Source organism: Polypterus senegalus, chromosome 15 (genome assembly GCF_016835505.1).
Source record: "Polypterus senegalus isolate Bchr_013 chromosome 15, ASM1683550v1, whole genome shotgun sequence".
Lineage (NCBI taxonomy): Eukaryota > Metazoa > Chordata > Cladistia > Polypteriformes > Polypteridae > Polypterus > Polypterus senegalus.
In genome coordinates, this window is record NC_053168.1 from 38973153 (window position 1) to 38990869 (window position 17717).

At 40.0% G+C, this 17717-nt stretch overlaps 1 protein-coding gene across 4 annotated transcripts in view; it reads right to left on the minus strand.

Annotated features, from left to right (window-relative positions):
- The window catches only part of LOC120516124 (retinoic acid receptor beta-like), an 878498-nt gene that overhangs the window by 82494 nt on the left and 778287 nt on the right, over nucleotides 1-17717 (minus strand). For all 4 annotated transcript variants that reach the window (XM_039737583.1, XM_039737584.1, XM_039737581.1 and 1 more), the window contains one exon: nucleotides 1037-1197. In XM_039737583.1, the coding sequence (XP_039593517.1) occupies nucleotides 1037-1197 (161 nt within the window). The remainder of the gene's footprint in view (nucleotides 1-1036; nucleotides 1198-17717) is intronic.

Genomic DNA, 17717 nt, shown 5'->3' on the forward strand with positions numbered 1-17717 from the left:
CAGCAGCTGACTCTGCCCCTTCTAGTTTCTGGCATGTTGCATCTCATTTGGGAAAGAGCAAACTGCCAGACGAAGTTCCTACCTAAGCACTCTTCAGAGCTGCCTTAGTCTTTGTTTGAAGGCCTAATAATAGCCTAAATACTGTTTTTGGTTCTTGTTCGTGTCATTATGTGGTTGTTTGACTTGCCTTGCCAGCACCGTTATCACAAAAGGGCAGCCAAGTTGGCACCCCAATATTTATTTAGGACTTGTGTGTTCCCCCCCTCGACCACAAGCCTTAACCATAGTTTTCAGTATGAATTCAACAAATGAATGAATGAATCATTTGTTCATTTATCTTTAGGTGTTTCACATACAATAATAATGTATATATTTTAAACAGCATCAAACAGTTTGTTTCACGGCCGACAAACAGGCACTGCAGTTACTGAATTATTATTATTGTTATTATTGTGGCAAAAGTGATGTAGCAGCTACTGTTTCTGTCTCACAGCCCCAGAATCCCAGGTTCAAATCATGGCCCAATTGATGTCTGTCTGGAGTTTACATGATTTTTTTCAACTTCTTTTATTTTTTCTTTCATATCCGTCAGGAATCTTCCAACCCTGAACTGGACAAAGTGGGCATTGAAAATAGACAGATGAGTTTCAGTGGATGGTCAACTTGTATGTTAGATTGCCGTGAAACAGATCAGAGCCTCATTCAGCAATGGTTCTTGACCTTTTGAGGAGTGCTGTCTGGATTGGCCCCAGTTCTTTGACCATTTTAGTCTAATTAACACAGCCAGTGCATTTTGTTCAAGTACGTATGGATGCCAGATGGTTAAAATAGTCTTGCAAATATTTGTGTTTACATTATGGCTGTTGTTTTTTGAAAAGTATATCTCTCTAGGCCAGATCAGTCGGAAGTGTCCAGTGTTCAATCCTGCAACATAAACCCATTTACATTTTTGCTTCTCCATTCAAGAAGCTACCAGGAAATGGAAGAGAGGAAAAATTTCCTTTCAGCTTAAATACTGGAGGGCACTGAAACTTACTGTAGTGTATTTGCCAAGCTGACAGAGTGAAGGGAAAGTTTCTTGATGAGCTTTACGGATCTTCTCAATGAGGTCCTCCAGCTCTGCTGTCAGCTCATAGCTCTCCCCGCTCTCTGGTTTTGGTGTTTCTTTCTTCTTTTTATTCCTGTCATTCCGGACAGCTGAAATAAAAAAATAAATAAATAAATAAATATATATATATATGTGACTCACACATAAAGACAATACCAGTTGCAATCCAAAAGCTGCTGAAAGCAGTAATGATATGCCCTGTAGGCAGTTTCTGAGTGTCACTTTTCTTGCAGTGTGGCATCTGTACTCTACACACAACGCTATTTGGAAAAAAAAGGCTGATTATTTCCATTTTGACTCATCTCAGCAGATATTGTGAAGCCTGACTTTGATATACAAACAAATCGTTAAAAACTCCTCTGGCTCTGATCCTTCTTTGCAGATTAATGTCAATTTAGCCAATTAATGTCAGCGTTAAATTGGAATATTGGTGTCAACTGGCTAATTTGTAATGACATTGTTTAGCAATTATTTAAAATCCTAACCACACATCAAAACTTGTGATTCTAATTGCTTGCTAGGCATTCACAGAAGTCTTAACCACACAGCAGACTACCTCACACTATTCATTTTTGTGTGAATTTGCTTCTGATCTTTTAATGCAAACAAAATCAATAAGAGTGTAATATTATTAGTATTAATATGGTGCTGTAGTTTCAGTTTTTTAATGGCACTGGGTCATTGTACTCAAGAGCTTGAAAAAGTAAGACCAGCTTTTCACATGCTATCCTTGACACAGTCAGGTTTAAAGTATATGTCAAGCAATCTTTATTTATTTCCAGCAGACATCATCATAAGGTGCTTAAAAAGACAAATTAAAACACAACATAAACCCTCATAACAAGATACATTCAGAAAATGAGAACTGACTGCAAATGCCCTAGCAAACAGTCAGAATACACAATGGCATATGGGACATTTATTGGAGTCAATGGATAGTAGGAACTTTGGAGGTAGCACAGACATAATAAGGGTCTGCTTTAAAGGAATTATGTACAGGTGTAAAATGCAAAAGAGAAGGGATGGGTTATCATAAGTGATCTGAATTATGTTGTAGTGGAAATAAACTGCTCAAAAAAATTAAAGGAACACTTTGAAAACACATCAGATCTCAATGGGAAAAAGAAATCCTCCTGGATATCTATACTGATATAGACTGGGTAATGTGTTAGGAACGAAAGGATGCCACATCGTTTGATGGAAATGAAAATGATCAACCTACAGAGCCCTGAATTCAAAGACGCCCCAAAAATCAGAGTGAAAAAATTATGTGGCAGGCTAGTCCATTTTGCCAAAATTTAATTGCAGCAACTCAAAATTGTACGCAGCACTTTGTATGGCCCCTGTGTTCTTGTATACATGCCTGACAACATCGGTGCATGCTTCTAATGAGATGGCAGATGGTGTTGTGGGGGATCTCCTCCCAGATCTGGACCAGGGCATCACTGAGCTCCTGGACAGTCTGAGGTGCAACCTGGTGGCATTGGATGGACCAAAACATAATGTCTCAGAGGTGTTCTATTGGATTTAGGTCAGGAAAGTGTGGTGGCCAGTCAATGGTATCAATTCCTTCATCCTCCAGGAACTGCCTGCATACTCTCACCACATGAGGCCAGGAATTGTCGTGCACCAGGAGCCACTGTACCAGCATAGGGTCTGACAATGGGTCCAAGGATTTCATCCTGATACCTAATGGCAGCCAAGGTGCCTTTGTCAAGCCTGTAGCGGTCTGTGTGACCCTCCATGGATATGCCTCCCCAGACAATCATTAACCCACCACCAAACTGCTCATGCTGAATGATGTTACAGGCAGCATAATGTTCTCCATGGCTTCTCCAGACCCTTTCACTTCTGTCACATGCTCAGGGTGAACCTGCTCTCATCTGTAAAAGCACAGGGCACCAGTGGTGCATCTGCCAATTCTGGTATTCTATGGCGAATGCCAATCGAGCTGCATGCTGCTGGGCAGTGAGCTCAGGGCCCATTAGAGGACATGGGGCCCTTGGGTCACCCTCATGAAGTCTTTCTGGTTGTTTGGTCAGAGACATTCACACCAGTGGCCTGCTGGAGGTCATTTTGTAGGGCTCTGGCAGTGCTCATCCTGTTCCTCCTTGCCCAAAGGAGCAGATACTGGTCCTGCTGATGGGTTATGGACCTTCTATGGCCCTCTCCAGCTCTCCTAGAGTAACTGCTTGTCTCCTAGAACTCCTCCATGCCCTTGAGACTGTGCAGGGAGACACAGCAAACCTTCTGGCAATGACACGTATTGATGTGCCATCCTGGAGAAGTTGGACTACCTGTGCAACCTCTGTAAGGTCCAGGTATCACCTCATGCTACCAGTAGTGACACTGACTGTAGCCAAATGCAAAACTAGTGAAGAAACAGTCAGAAAAGATGAGGAGGGAAAAATGTCAGTGGCCTCCACCTGTTAAACCATTCCTGTTTTGGGGATCATCTCATTGTTGCCCCTCTAGTGCATCTGTTGTTAATTTCATTAACACCACAGCAGCTGAAACTGGTTAACAACCCCCTCTGCTACTTAACTGACCAGATTAATATCCCATAAGTTTCACTGACTTTATGCTATACTCTGATTAAAAAGTGTTCCTTTAATTCTTTTGAGCAGTATATTAAAACACTTAACCTGGTAGGAGAGCTGGATAAGCAAGTTTTACCTCAAGCACATTTATCACCCTGTTTGATCAGATAATACTTTTTTTAAGTGCTGCTCTGAGGTATGTCATTTCTGGTAAGGGGGTTGAAATCTGTGCATCATTGTGGTTGTGGAATGTATGAGACTCCAGAAATAGGACAAACTTTAGAAGCATAAGCACCAATTCTGGCAAATACAGGTACCCTGGGATGGAATGGAAGCTAGTGGCTGAGATGAATGTACATGAACAAGTCTGTGCTGGCCAACAGCTGGACTGAGGTGGTCGGTGGTAGTTGGTGGGGAGTCATGCAGAAAAGGTGAATCATTGGTAAATAATATACTGCCACTTGTGCAAGAGGTGCGTCAAAGCCAGAAAATGAATGTTTGCAATGCCATCAACATACTAAGATGGACAGCCACCTGGTAGCCTAAGCACACTAATTTTACTCTGAGTATGTTTTGGGCACAATTGGAAATTTTAAGTTAATCTATGAATAAAAAATGTAAATTTCTCTCCTGCCTGTTGTGGTACTCTGGGGTTACAGAAAGGGGGATATTTAACTACAATACCCGACAGTGACCAGGCTGGTAAAAGTAAACATACAAGGGCTATAGATGGGGTTTGGAGCATTCTGCAAGAGTCTGAAAAATAAAAGAGTGTCTCCCTAGGACCATACCATGACAAAACAGGTGTTATCCTTGAAGTCAAACAGATAGATCCACTCCATGCCAGTGAATGAGAGTTCTGCACAAAATTCACAGTTGAACTTTGGGGATTGATTGCAAGAAAGTCTGCATCAAAACAATGATTTGTGCCAAAGCCAGAGGTGCCCTCAGCTGCAATGGCTGAAAACATATTAAGTGCAATCATCTGGTGTACCTTAGAAGGTGGAGGTGTATTTACAGGTATGTGAACTCCGTTCGGAAATAGGGCCCAAATTTTTAAAAAATACTACAAAAACAGGTGCAGTATGTATTTATATACTGTATATATAAAATGCTATAGGATGTGTCCTCCTTTCATGTGATCATGGGGGCTAGAGCCTTGATAATGGTATTAATTGAAAGTGTATGACATGATAACACACTGGTGAAGTGCAATTAGTGGTAACCTGTGCAAAGTAATCAGAGCTCAGATTTTTGCTTATAGCAAAAATACTTTACTAGGTGATGTGACATAAGGGAAAAGTACAATAGCAATATTCACTCAAAATTGCAGAGGCCATTCATAGGAAGAAAAAGAAGAACAGCAGCGGCATCTCCTGAGTGTCAAGTGTAAGATAAATAATACAACCGTGACAATGACAGACAAATGCCTATGCATAAGGGACCTGTGCTCAGGTATTCACAGCAATGGTCATTATGATCACAAATGAATGTGATACACACGGTCATGGCACAGCAACAACAGCCATGAACTCTGAGCAAGGAAGTGATGCTGCACTTTTACATGATGAAAATTAAACACTGCCTTTACAAAATAGGAAAGTTCTGCTTGTTCTATATGAACCAGCTTTATTTGAGATTGGAGGGCTGACTGTTTCACAGTATAGAAATACGAGGTCTGTCTATTAAATAACGAGACCGTGTTTCTATCTCCTAAACAAAGCAGTGAGAATTGAATATGAGCACTTGCCACACAAATTAAAACCTGTCCAAACCTGCACGACAAACAACAACACTCTGCCATTTAGTTGATTGTCAGTCACCGTTTAATGCAGTTGTGTTTCCCCTTGTGTGTCGCAATCTTGCTAAATTGAAAAGTTGAGCAATGTGTCAATTTGAAACTTTTGAAAAACTGAACAAAACACCAACAGAAACTTTTTACAATTGCTTATTGAGGCTTACGGGGGAAGACAGCATGTCTCGTGCGTATGTGTTTCAGAGGCACAAAAGATTCAGCATAGGACATGAGAACGTAGAAGACAATGAGCGCCCTAGATGACCTTCCACTTCAAGAACCAAAGAAAATGTCAGAAAAATTAGCCAGATGGTTCAAAAAGACTGCCAACTCAGTGGCCAAATGATAGCTAAAACCATAAACATAATGCGTGGAAAAGTTTGCATGAGGATCTCAATATGAAAAAACTTTATGCCAAGGTGGTCCCTAGGGTTCTCACGCCAGAGCAAAAAGAGTGCCGCAAGAAGTTTGTGCTGACATTCTGCAGTAAGTTGAGGCGGACCTGAACCTTTTTCAAAAACACATCACTTGTGACAAAATCTGGATCTTCCAGTACGCATATGATCCTGAAACAAAATGACAGTCGATGCACTGGAAAACACCGTCATCACCAAGAATGAAAAACGTGCGTCAAAGCAAGTCCGAATTCAAAGCCATGCTCCTCATGTTTTTTGACATGAAGGATGTATTTTGGCAGGATGGGTTCCAGAAGGCACAACAATAAACCAGCTTTATTGTAAGGACGTTTTGACAAACCTGAGAGAAAGCGTCAGAAAAAAACAGCCAGAACTGTGGAAAAATGGTTTCATTCTTCATCAGGACAATGCTCCTTCTCACACAGAAAAAAACTGTGAAGCAGTTTTTGACCAACAAAACACATTACTACTCTGGAACATCCTCCATATTCTTGGCACTTTGTGACTTTTTTCTTTTTCCTACATTGAAATCTGTGCTTAAAAGAACTTGTTTTGAGTCAATGGATGCAGTAAAGAAGAAAATGTCAGATGTCTTAAAACAGCTGACAGAAACTGATGTGCTCCACGCCTTCGACCAGTGGAAACCAAGACTGCATTGGTGTAGTTGAATGTACAGTATGTTGAAAGCATTAGAATTGTTCTATAAATAAAAGTGAGTTATTTTGTCAGTCTTGTTATTTAATAGACAAACCTGTTGTGTGTATATATATATATATATATATATATATATAGTACCTGGCCGGGACGCCCAGGAGGACCGGAGGAGGGCTGGTTATGTTGGGGGCCTCGGGTGAAGGGCTTGGAAGCCCAGCCCTGTAGGGACCCGTGGCCACCGCCAGGCAGCACCCCGGTGCCTGAATATTCCGGGAGCCCAGCACTTCCGCCACACCAGGAAGTGCTGGGGGGAAGACGACAGGGGACACCCCGACGGCTTCCAGGTGTGCAGCTGGCACTTCTGCCACACTGGGGTGTGGCTATGGAGGAATGCTGGGAAGCAGCTGGAGCCCATCCGGGTTCCTATTTAAGGGGCCGCCTCCCTCCAGTCATTGGCGGAAGTCGGGTGGCAGAGAGACGGAGCTGGAGAGACGACTGGAGGCGGCCAGGAGAGAGAGGCACAAAGTTTGTGAGGCCTGGACATTGGGGAATCGGTGCAAGAGGCACTGGGGAGTGCACGTGACTGTAAATATTGTAAATATAATAAATGGGTGTGTTGGGTGAGAAACCGTTGTCCGTCTGTCTGTGTCCAGGTCACCTTCCACAATGTGTATATATATATATATATATATAGTGGTATACGGACAGGGTCCTTGATGGCTGGGGCGCCTTCAGGTTCGAAGGACTGAGGATAGGGAGCAATATCCATATCATTGTCTCTTTAGGATCCCAATAAGGTTAATAGGGCCCCCTGCCCTGTAAATCTGCCACCGCTAGACCTAAAAAATAAATTATTTGCATGCATAATCCAGGATCACATATTACGTTTCTGAGACATGAGTCACAGACCCACATCAGTTTTATGACATTTTTCTTCGTAGATCCACTCAGACTGTCTGGCAGGACGGAGACCATCAGTGGGCAGCCATTTTCAGACCTGTACAGACATGTTCAATTGGGTTCTCTTGCTGGGCCACTCAAGAACATTCACTGAGAAGACCCTAAGCCACTCCTGTGTTGTCTTTGCTTTATGCTTAGAGTGATTGACCTGTTGCACCAAAGTTTGAGATCCAGAGCATTTTCGAGCAGTTTTCATTAAAGATATCTCTGTACTTTGCTCTGTTCAGTTTCTCTTAGCCCGGACTATCCTCCCAGTCCCTACCACTGCATGATGCTGAATATTATTGCACAGGTGATAGATGATGCCTGGTTTTCTTCCAACCTGACGCTAAACTTGGTTTCATCAGACCAGAGAATCTTTTTTCTCATAGTGTGAGGTGCCTTTGTAAAAACTTCAAGTGGGCTTTGATGTGCCATCTGGCCACTCTGCTAAAAAGTCAAGACTAGTGGAGTGTTGTAGTGCTGGTTGTCCTTCTGGAAGTTTCTCTCATGTCCAAACAGGTTCTTTGTCATCTCTCTTACCACTGCCATTCTAACAAAACTGCTCAGTCTGGCCTGGTAGCCAGCTCTAGGAAAAGTATTACATTTGATGAGGGAAAAATCAACTTAAACAATTAGGCTACAAAATGCAAAAAAACATTGAAGGGGTCTGAATACCTTCTGAAGACACTGCAGTCAGTGCTACACCATTCATTTCTTTGTGATTTTGTCAATCGAGTAAATGAATTGCTACCTCTGACTGAAACATACCTCTGGTCTAATCTCTTTTGTGTGTGAAAATCTCTGCCTAAAGGAAAAGTACAACATATTTATGGCCTGTCTGAATGTTTCATGTGTGTGTATCAGTGAGGAATATCAAAAAGTGAAATATAATTTTTCTTAGTAACTTTCTTTATGGTTTAGCTCCTGCAGTATACCACTTTTACTTGAAATCAAATGGTTGCTTATGCACAAAACACACGCTCGACAAAACAAGAAGAAAGCAGTCAGGACAGAGGGGGGCATAGAAACAAATTCACCCTCTCGAGTTTCAAAGAACCCAATTCTGTTTACACATTTTAATGCTCTGCATCATAATTTTGTATGAACTTTATACTTTCAACCACAACTAACATTTCTCAGTGTGACAAAAGATGTCCCTGTTAATAAGACAATTGTAATATTTGATCATCGAGAACAAAACAACCTGACCTTTATCTGTTTGTTTGAACATGCATGCTGGATGCATTACTCTGAAAGCAAGTAAAGGTGTGTGTAATTTACAATGGATTAACTGTAGTGAAAAGGTGAAGCCATGAATATGTGAACATAATGAAGGGAAAATTCAACCTTTTTGACATATAGTTTGGGATCACTATAACACTCACTAGGACCCATTTCCTTATGTTTCAATATACAGAATATTGCTTATACATTTATAAAATTGAATTTATAAACATCCATCCATCCATCCATTTTCCAACCCGCTGACCCCACAGGGGTCTGCTGGAGCCAATCCCAGCCAACACAGGGCACAAGGCAGGAACCAATCCTGGGCAGGGTGCCAACCCACTGCAGGACACACACAAACACACACTAGGGCCAATTTAGAAACGCCAATGAACCTAACCTGCATGTCTTTGGACTGTGGGAGGAAACCAGAGCGCCCGGTGGAAACCCACGCAGACATGGGGAGGACATGCAAACTCCACACAGGGAGGACCTGGGAAGTGAACCCGGGTCTCCTAACTGCGAGGTAGCAGCGCTACCACTGCGCCACCATGCTGCCCCATTTATAAACATGTAAATGCAAATTTTTGATAAGTCTAAAATTCAAGACCAAGTATATTATGAGATGTATCACACTTTATCTGTATATGAAATATCAGAATTACATTTTTTATGTAATGTTTTACATATCGTAATTTAAAAAACACAAGAATGTACTTCTTCATACTGCCAAACTTAAATGTGTCTGTAAACTGTTTTCTTTCAGACCCACCAATTCCTACTGGTCTATAAGACATAAAATAAGAAATAAATCAGTTTATCACTTCCAAATAATGCACCCACATTGGAACGCACACTCTAATGTTTCATTACTCCTTACATTTTCAATAAAAAAAAGTATCATGTCTTCTTTGAGAAACAGGAGACACACTACAATTCATTTTATTTGTTCTTTATTATTAGTAAATAGAATACAATGAGATAAAAAGACCACCTGCACACTTAAAACTTTCTATCTACTATGCTTCCATATACATTTTCCACTCTGGACCTCTGGTAGAACCTCAGAACTTAAGAAATTTGACAAACGAGAGGAGACCATTCAGTCCACCAAACCCGTTTGTTTAGCTAATAGCTAAATGTCCTCAGTATCTTGTCCAGATTCTTCTTAAAGGTTCTCAAGGTTTCAGCTTCAACTACATGTCTCGGCAGTCTGTTCTAGAAGTAGTTTCTTCATACGCTATGAACATTTTCAGCATCTCACACTCTCTTTCTGTTCAGTTCACATGAATTTCTGGTTGATGTTTTGAGAATTTAAAAAATGTTCATTAATTTTGGTACTTTTTCAAACACCTCGTGCTCAGCCGTTTATTAGTGAGATCGTAGCTGTTAAACCTCCCCTGCTCTTCGATGAAAAATAAAGATTACACCTAGCTCGAGTCATCAATTCACCATTCATATATAAATGCACTGGAGTGGGAAGCCCCAACTACACAACCCCTTGGTCCTTGAACTTATTTGCAGGGTGTGGCGAGGCAGGAAGGCACACGATTGTGCAGCAGGGCAGAGAGGCTGTAGTGAAATGAGGGTGAGGCTAATGACAAGCTGTCTGTTATTTGGTTTGGTACTGATCTGGTACTGGTGCTGAGTTCTGCAGCCAGGTACCGATGCCAAAGTGAACATTTTAGTACCAACTCAACACTAATTCAAACAAAAAGCCATTCAAGAAATTCATGAAAATAAAAAGCAGACAAAATGATGTTTCCAGATGTAACCCAATAAGCAATCACTATTTCAATCAGTATGGGCTGTCATTTCTTGAGTTTATGTAATAAAATGAGGTGAGAGCTTAGTATTACTTTATATCCAGTGTTGGGAAAAGTTACTTTTAAAAGTAATTAAATAGGTTATATAGTTACATATTATGATATGTAATGTGCTACAAACAGTGGTTCACTTTTATGTTACTTTTTCTTTTTTTTTATATGAAAGAACGGTGCATTTCACTGTCCAGTATTTGTTATTAAATCCTAAGCACAGATATGCACCATCATGGAACTGACCAAAAGCACAGCCAAATTTGATCATTTTCTTTGTTTTTTATAAATATGTTTAGCCCTTCATGTGCTCTAATGTCTTCATTGCAAGGCCTGAAGATTTAGTTTGAACATTGGCTGCTGCGCCATCAGATCTCACTGTCTATCACAAATAATTGGATTAAAACTAAACTGACATTTTATTAACAGGTTTATGTTACTGGATGGCATGCAGCACACTCTGTTCTGCTTTAGTGTGTGGTTGAGCCCTGTAAAGGACCGGTGCATGTCCACCACATTTGATTCTTGCCTCACACCCACTGGGCAAATTAAATGTATCCCTCAGCACATGCAGGATTAAACATGAACTTATAACTTTTCTTCAGTTATTTTCACTTGATTGCTTAAACTCTTCTTCACTTGCTGTTACTATACAGCCAGAGCATACATGTGCATACTGTTATAGAGCCCAACAGGCAATGTCTTTGCAAATAAATTCAATACTTTGTGAAATTTTCTGTTTTTTTTTTTTTGGAGTGTCAGGAATAATCTTCTGTAGTAACACTTTTTTTTTAACTAACACAGGTATTTTTTGGGTAAAAAATGATATCTGCATTGTCCAAATAGAATCAACAACTTGGGAGACCTTCACATGAAACATCTGGCTTGAAAGATCTTATTTCACATGTTGTTACCATACCAGATGAAACAGTGCAATTTGTAACTGACATGTCTAAGGTACTAGAAACAGAAATTATAACTTTACAATGAACTTAAGAAAAAGCTCACTTGAAAAAAATTACCATTAAGTAATCACCATTGCAGAATAGGGAAGGAGTGAAGAAGTTTTACATGTGTATAATTAAACAATTTTTATACAAGAAATATATAAATAATGGGGTATTACCACCGCTGCTAGAAGTGTTTTCAATGAGTGCCCATATAATAAATGATGAACGTTCCCTTTAAGATCTACAACGATGTGAGTCATATCTCAGGTTTCTGATTGTCAAGTAAACAATGTTGCCTGTTTAAACTTTTCTGTGTATAAAAGAGGCTCAGATGTCAGTGCCTTTTGAAAAATAAGATGCAGGTGTTTGTAGTTCTTATAGATAATTTAAATTATCTGCATAAAGGCAATTTACAGCTATAAAAGTCACTGCTGCACCTGGATTTTCCCCCGTGACTCTTCAAACTTCAAATCCACTTCTCTTCTTTCCATTGAGGCAAATCATATTCTTCTAAGCTACAATTTTGGTCTCATTTTCATAACCTATATGCCATCTTACAAAAGGTGACATCAAAGCTATTACTCCAACTGAGGAGAAAGTATCCTAATAGTGGAAAATGAAAGCAACTAAAACTATCGTTCAATCTTTTAATTTTTAAACATGCTTAAATGAATACTCCACCCAAAAATGATTTTTTCTTTGTTAATTACCCTATGTATTTCATAGTGACAGAGGCAGAAAATTTTAAATCTCCTGTTTTCATGCAGAATAGAGACAAAAAGAATTTATTATAGAATACACGCCAATGGTGACCAATTCTGTACAATGGGAAGCAATGCAAAAAAATGGCCATAGAACAAAAGAAAAAAAATTGTGTTACATAATTCACATGTCAGTTATTCAGTTCTGAGCTCAATATTTGCAAAAATATTGTTAAATATATACATCTGGAAAAATCAGCTCACATGATAATTAGGAAACACATGTCCTTTGGGATTGCCTTATTGAATTAAAGATCTGCCTCTCCCCTTCATTCATTGGTTCAGAGGCTTATCTTTAATTCAGATTAATTATCTTTAAGGCAGTCCCATGTTATTTCCTTTCCTGTTCATGATGTGCATGTATTTTTTCTGAAAATATCTATTTAACAATGTTTTAGCAAAGAAATGCATGTGCTTTGCAGATTTTGAGCATACAACTGGATAACTGATGTGGATTATGTAGAATGAATAATGTGAGATTGTTCTCATTTATCTGTGGATGCTTCCACATATTTTATAGTTGCCAAGCATTGTTTAACATAAATAAAATACATAATAAATAGAAATAATATTATATAATCACAATGCGGAAACCATCAGTATTACTGAAAGTCACGGAATGCAAGTGAATAGAAATGAGTCTTTAATCTCGTTTTGAACAGTTCAGTTGTAGACGACTCCTTTATGTGATGAGGTAAAGAGCTCCACAGGCGAGGAGCAGCAGCTGCAAATGCTGTGTCCCCCTTAGTTTTACACTTGGTACGAGGGACAACAAGAAACAACTGACCAGACGATCTAAGCACTCTGGATGGCTGGTATAAAACACACAATTCGGATAAATAGGTAGGAGCAAGTACATGTAAAGATTTAAAAAGTAGCAACAAGATTTTACAATCAGTTTGAAAACTGACAGGCAGCCAGTGTAAAGAAGCCGAAATAGGAGAAACGGAGTCATACTTTCTTGCCCCAACCAGAAAGCGAGCGGCAGCATTCTGGACCAACTGTAACCTGCGTATCAGGGATTTGCTAATCCCAGAATACAGCGAGTTGCAGTAATCAAGGCAAGAAAAAATAAAAGCATGAGTAGCTTTCTCAAGATCCCTAGAAGATAAAAAAGGCTTGATCTTACCTAATAGATGAAGCTGGAAAAAGCAACTCTTGACTACAGAATTTACTTGTTTCTCAAAAGAGAGGTTATTGTCAAAGATAACACCAAGATTGTGGACCTGAGGTTTGCAAAAGACAGAGAAAGAGCCAAGAAGTCCAAGACCAATTTGGGCTTTAGCTGATGGACCTACTATAAGCACCTCCATTTTATTTTGATTCAGATCAAGAAAATTATTAGCCATCCAGGATCTAAGTTCAGAAAGGCAGTTGTGGAGTTGATTTATTGCAGAGTTGCAGATAGGAATATAAACCTGAGTATCATCAGCATAGCAGTGAAAAGAAATGTTACATTTCCTAAAAATAGCTCCAATAGGATGAAGGTATATAGAGAATAAAATATGACCCAAAATGGATCCCTGAGGAACACCATATTTAAGAGGAGCAGTAGACAAAAAATAGGAATTTAAAGTATTAAATATGACCTGAACCAGTTAAGGTCTGACGTTGTGGTCAGCAACACAGGAGCACTGCAAGGGACTGTACTTTCTCCGCTCCTGTTCAGCCTATATACATCAGACTTCCAATATGACTCGGAGTCCTGCCATGTGCAAAAGTTCGCTGATGACACTGCTATCGTGGGCTGCATCAGGAGTGGGCAGGAGGAGGAGGAGTATAGGAAGCTAATCAAAGACTTTGTTAAATGGTGTGACTCAAACCACTTACACCTGAACACCAGCAAGACCAAGGAACTGATAGTGAATTTTAGGAGGCCCAGGCTCCTCATGGACCAGACCCTCCAGAGGGTGAAGACATATAAATACTTGGGAGTGCAGCTGGATGATAAATTGGACTGGACTGCCAATACTGATGCACTGTGTAAGAAAGGTTATAACCAACTATACTTCCTTAGAAGGTTGGCGTCCTTCAACATCTGCAATAAGATGCTGCAGATGTTCTACCAGACGGTTGTAGCAAGTGCCCTCTTCTACGCGGTGGTGTGCTGGGGAGGCAGCATAAAGATTAAGGACGCCTCACACCTGGACAAACTTGTTAGGAAGGCAGGCTCTATTGTAGGAATGAAGCTGGACAGTTTAACGTCTGTGGCAGAGCGCCGGGCGCTGAGCAAGCTCCAGTCAATCATGGAGAATCAACTGCATCCACTGAACAGTATCATCTCCAGACAGAGGAGCAGCTTCAGTGACAGACTGCCATCACCGTCCTGCTCCACTGACAGACTGAGGAGATCGCTTCTCCCCCACACTATGCGACTCTTCAATTCCACCCAGGGGGGTAAATGCTAACATTATTCAAAGTTATTGTCTGTTTTTAAATACCTTTTTATTACTCTTTAATTTAATATTGTTTTTTTGTAACAGTATACTGCTGCTGGATTATGTGAATTTCCCCTTGGGATTAATAAAGTATCTATCTATCTATCTATCTATCTATCTATCTATCTATCTATCTATCTATCTATCTATCTATCTATCTATCTATCTATCTATCTATCTATCTATCTATCTATCTATCTATCTATCTATCTATCTATCTATCTATCTATCTATCTATCTATCTATAAGAGCAGCCTCTTTAAGCCCAACAAGATGTTCAAGCCGCATCAGCAATATCTCATGGTCAATAGTGTCAAAGGCAGCGGACAGGTCAAGGAGGAGAAGGACTTCCATGAGTAATAGATGCATTTTTGCAGTACCTAAACTAAAGCAGTCACTAAATTTTTCCTGGCCATCACTACAAACTACAAGAGGTAAGTAACATATTAAAAATATATCATTTTTGGATGGAGCGTTGCTTTAATTAATTTCCTGGTCTGGGAACTATAGGCCACCCTGGCAGCTTTGGATACAATGCAGGAAGCCACACTGGACAGTAGTCAAAAAGGCTCCAACTATTCCTTCCATTTTGTGTGTTTGTTACTGACTTGTAAAAGATTGTCTTTGTATGTTGATTCCTCCTGGGCCATATTAAGACAACCACCATACCAAGCACACAAATGTGATTGGAAATGTAATACACAGCTCAGTTTATCAGGGTGATGTTGACATCTTGCCTGATGCACCTTGCGATTTATAATAACACTACCACTTAACTACTACTGTTAATTTAACAAAATCAGTCACAATTAATTGAGGCTGCTGGGAGAGGATATGTAGTTTAGCTTTCTCTGGGTGGTTCTCTGAACACTTTGGCCTTCCTCCCACATCTCAAAAATGTGCGTTAAGTGAGCTGGTGGCTGTAAACTGACTCTGCCCAAGTAATTGTGGATGTGTACATGAGTGTACCCTGCAGAGGACTGGCAGCCCATGGAGGGTTGGTTACTGCCTATTGGGATAGACACCTGCTCCGTATGGTCCTGAACTGGATATGCATGCCAGAAAATGGATGGATGGCTCATAGCTGGGCTGTATTAGGGTTGTGACCACTCAGGGTCTTGCTTTCATTGTCACATATTATACCATAGATTTCAAAAAAGAAGTAAAATGTTATTGCAGATTTGAATTAAAACATATTTTGCCTTGAAAAAGAAAGGTGAAGTAAGGACAAAATATGTTGCTGTAGCTTTGTAAACACTAAAGGATTTGAAAAACAACCCAAATGTCCCTGCCTTAAGCACTCTTGATTAGAATGCCCAGGAAAAAATTATGCATTACTGAGAATCATCTTGAAGATTCAAGTCATGTAGCGGCAGAGTCTTGGCACAGGTATTAGTCACATACGGAAATTATTAATCTTCATTATGGAAAGATCAGCAGAGGGGATATTTGTGTTTGTTGATCAGTGGGCAGTGGGGTCCAGTGGTTTAGCAGCTGGACTTTTAAGGCAGTAATCAAAAATATCCATCTTAATTAGGAATCCAAAAGGAATAGAGGAGAAATCAAAATTTTAGAAGTATTATAAAAGAACAAAATAAGGACCAGGAACTTGAAGCATATGAGGGATGCAGGGAAATAAATAAAAAAGATCTGAATTGAATGGTGGCCTAAATGTAAAATAAATGGCTGAATATACATACTTCCTATAATATCTGGGTATCTGCTAAAACCCACAGACTGACAGGTACATTCAGAACGAGGTTCTTAACATGGGTTAAGAAGAGTGAGAATACACGAAAGCTTCAAATACACAGCCTGTTAACTTATTGGCCTTCAACGGGATAAAGAACTGCAAAAGAACAAATGAGGCGTCTAACTTATTCGCTGAAAATGTCTTACATTGAGTTGGCATTTGCAAAAACATGATATGGTTTATAAAAACACAACTATATATATTTTTTATCTATGGCTACATCTGGTATAACATCTTTGTAACATAAAAATAAACTGCCTAAACATCCATTCACACAAGCAATTTTTGAATCTGATTAGAGTCCTCAAAATTCTAATTATAAAGAAGCATCTGATGCAGAAGACAACATGCTCATTTTGGGCAGGCAGTGCTGAGGCGGCACTAATTTTTCCAAGAGTTGAATTTGTGTTATACAACATTCCACTGAAATTCCCAAAGCACAATAAATCTTCACAGAACTCAAATGTCAGAAGAGACTGTTTTATAAGATACAATCTGCTGTGGAATATTATATTAAAGCTGCATTCATGCACTGCTCTTTGTTATGTAATCGCTTAAAACAAAGCAAAGCTCTTAGCTCCTATTAACACACTTTCAGTGGCAATCATTCCAGTAAGCCTGCCCTTCTGTCTTCATAAAGAGACATTAGTGTGGTCTTTTTATAATAAATACATTTTTGTTAACACTGCCCTGAGAAACTTACTGCACGTTGACAACCACGATACCAAAAAATATGTTGTGCTGTATGATTACTTGGAAGAGATCTGAGCAATTAATTTATTAGCATACATGCCTAACTTAGATAATTGGGACCCGAGTGCTGCTGTGCAGCAGGCGATGCTTCAGCACCACACCAGTTCCAATCCCCAACAGACCAGACCCCATTGGCTCTCCAATGGTTTCGACTCTTCCGGGCATGGGGCTCCCGAGGGCTTTACTTACTGTACCTTGGCAGTGACATTCATGTCTCTGGTGAGTCTTCCTATGAAGTCAGTAGACGGATTCGAAGGGCATGAGGGGTCATGGGGTCACTGGAAAAGGGTGTGGGGCGATCTGAAATATCTATGCAAAAGGACGAAAGTCCAAGTCTTTAGAGTCCTGGTGCTTCCTGTCTTGCTATATGATTGCGAGACATTGTAGCTATCTAGTGACCTGAGATAAAGACTGGATTGCTTTGGTACTGTGTCTCTCCAGAAAATCCTTGGGTACCATTGGTTTGACTTTGTGTCAAATGAGCGGTTGCTCATGGAGTCCCGAATTAGGCATATTACCTGCATTGTGAGGGAGAGTCAGTTACGGCACTACGGCCATGTGGT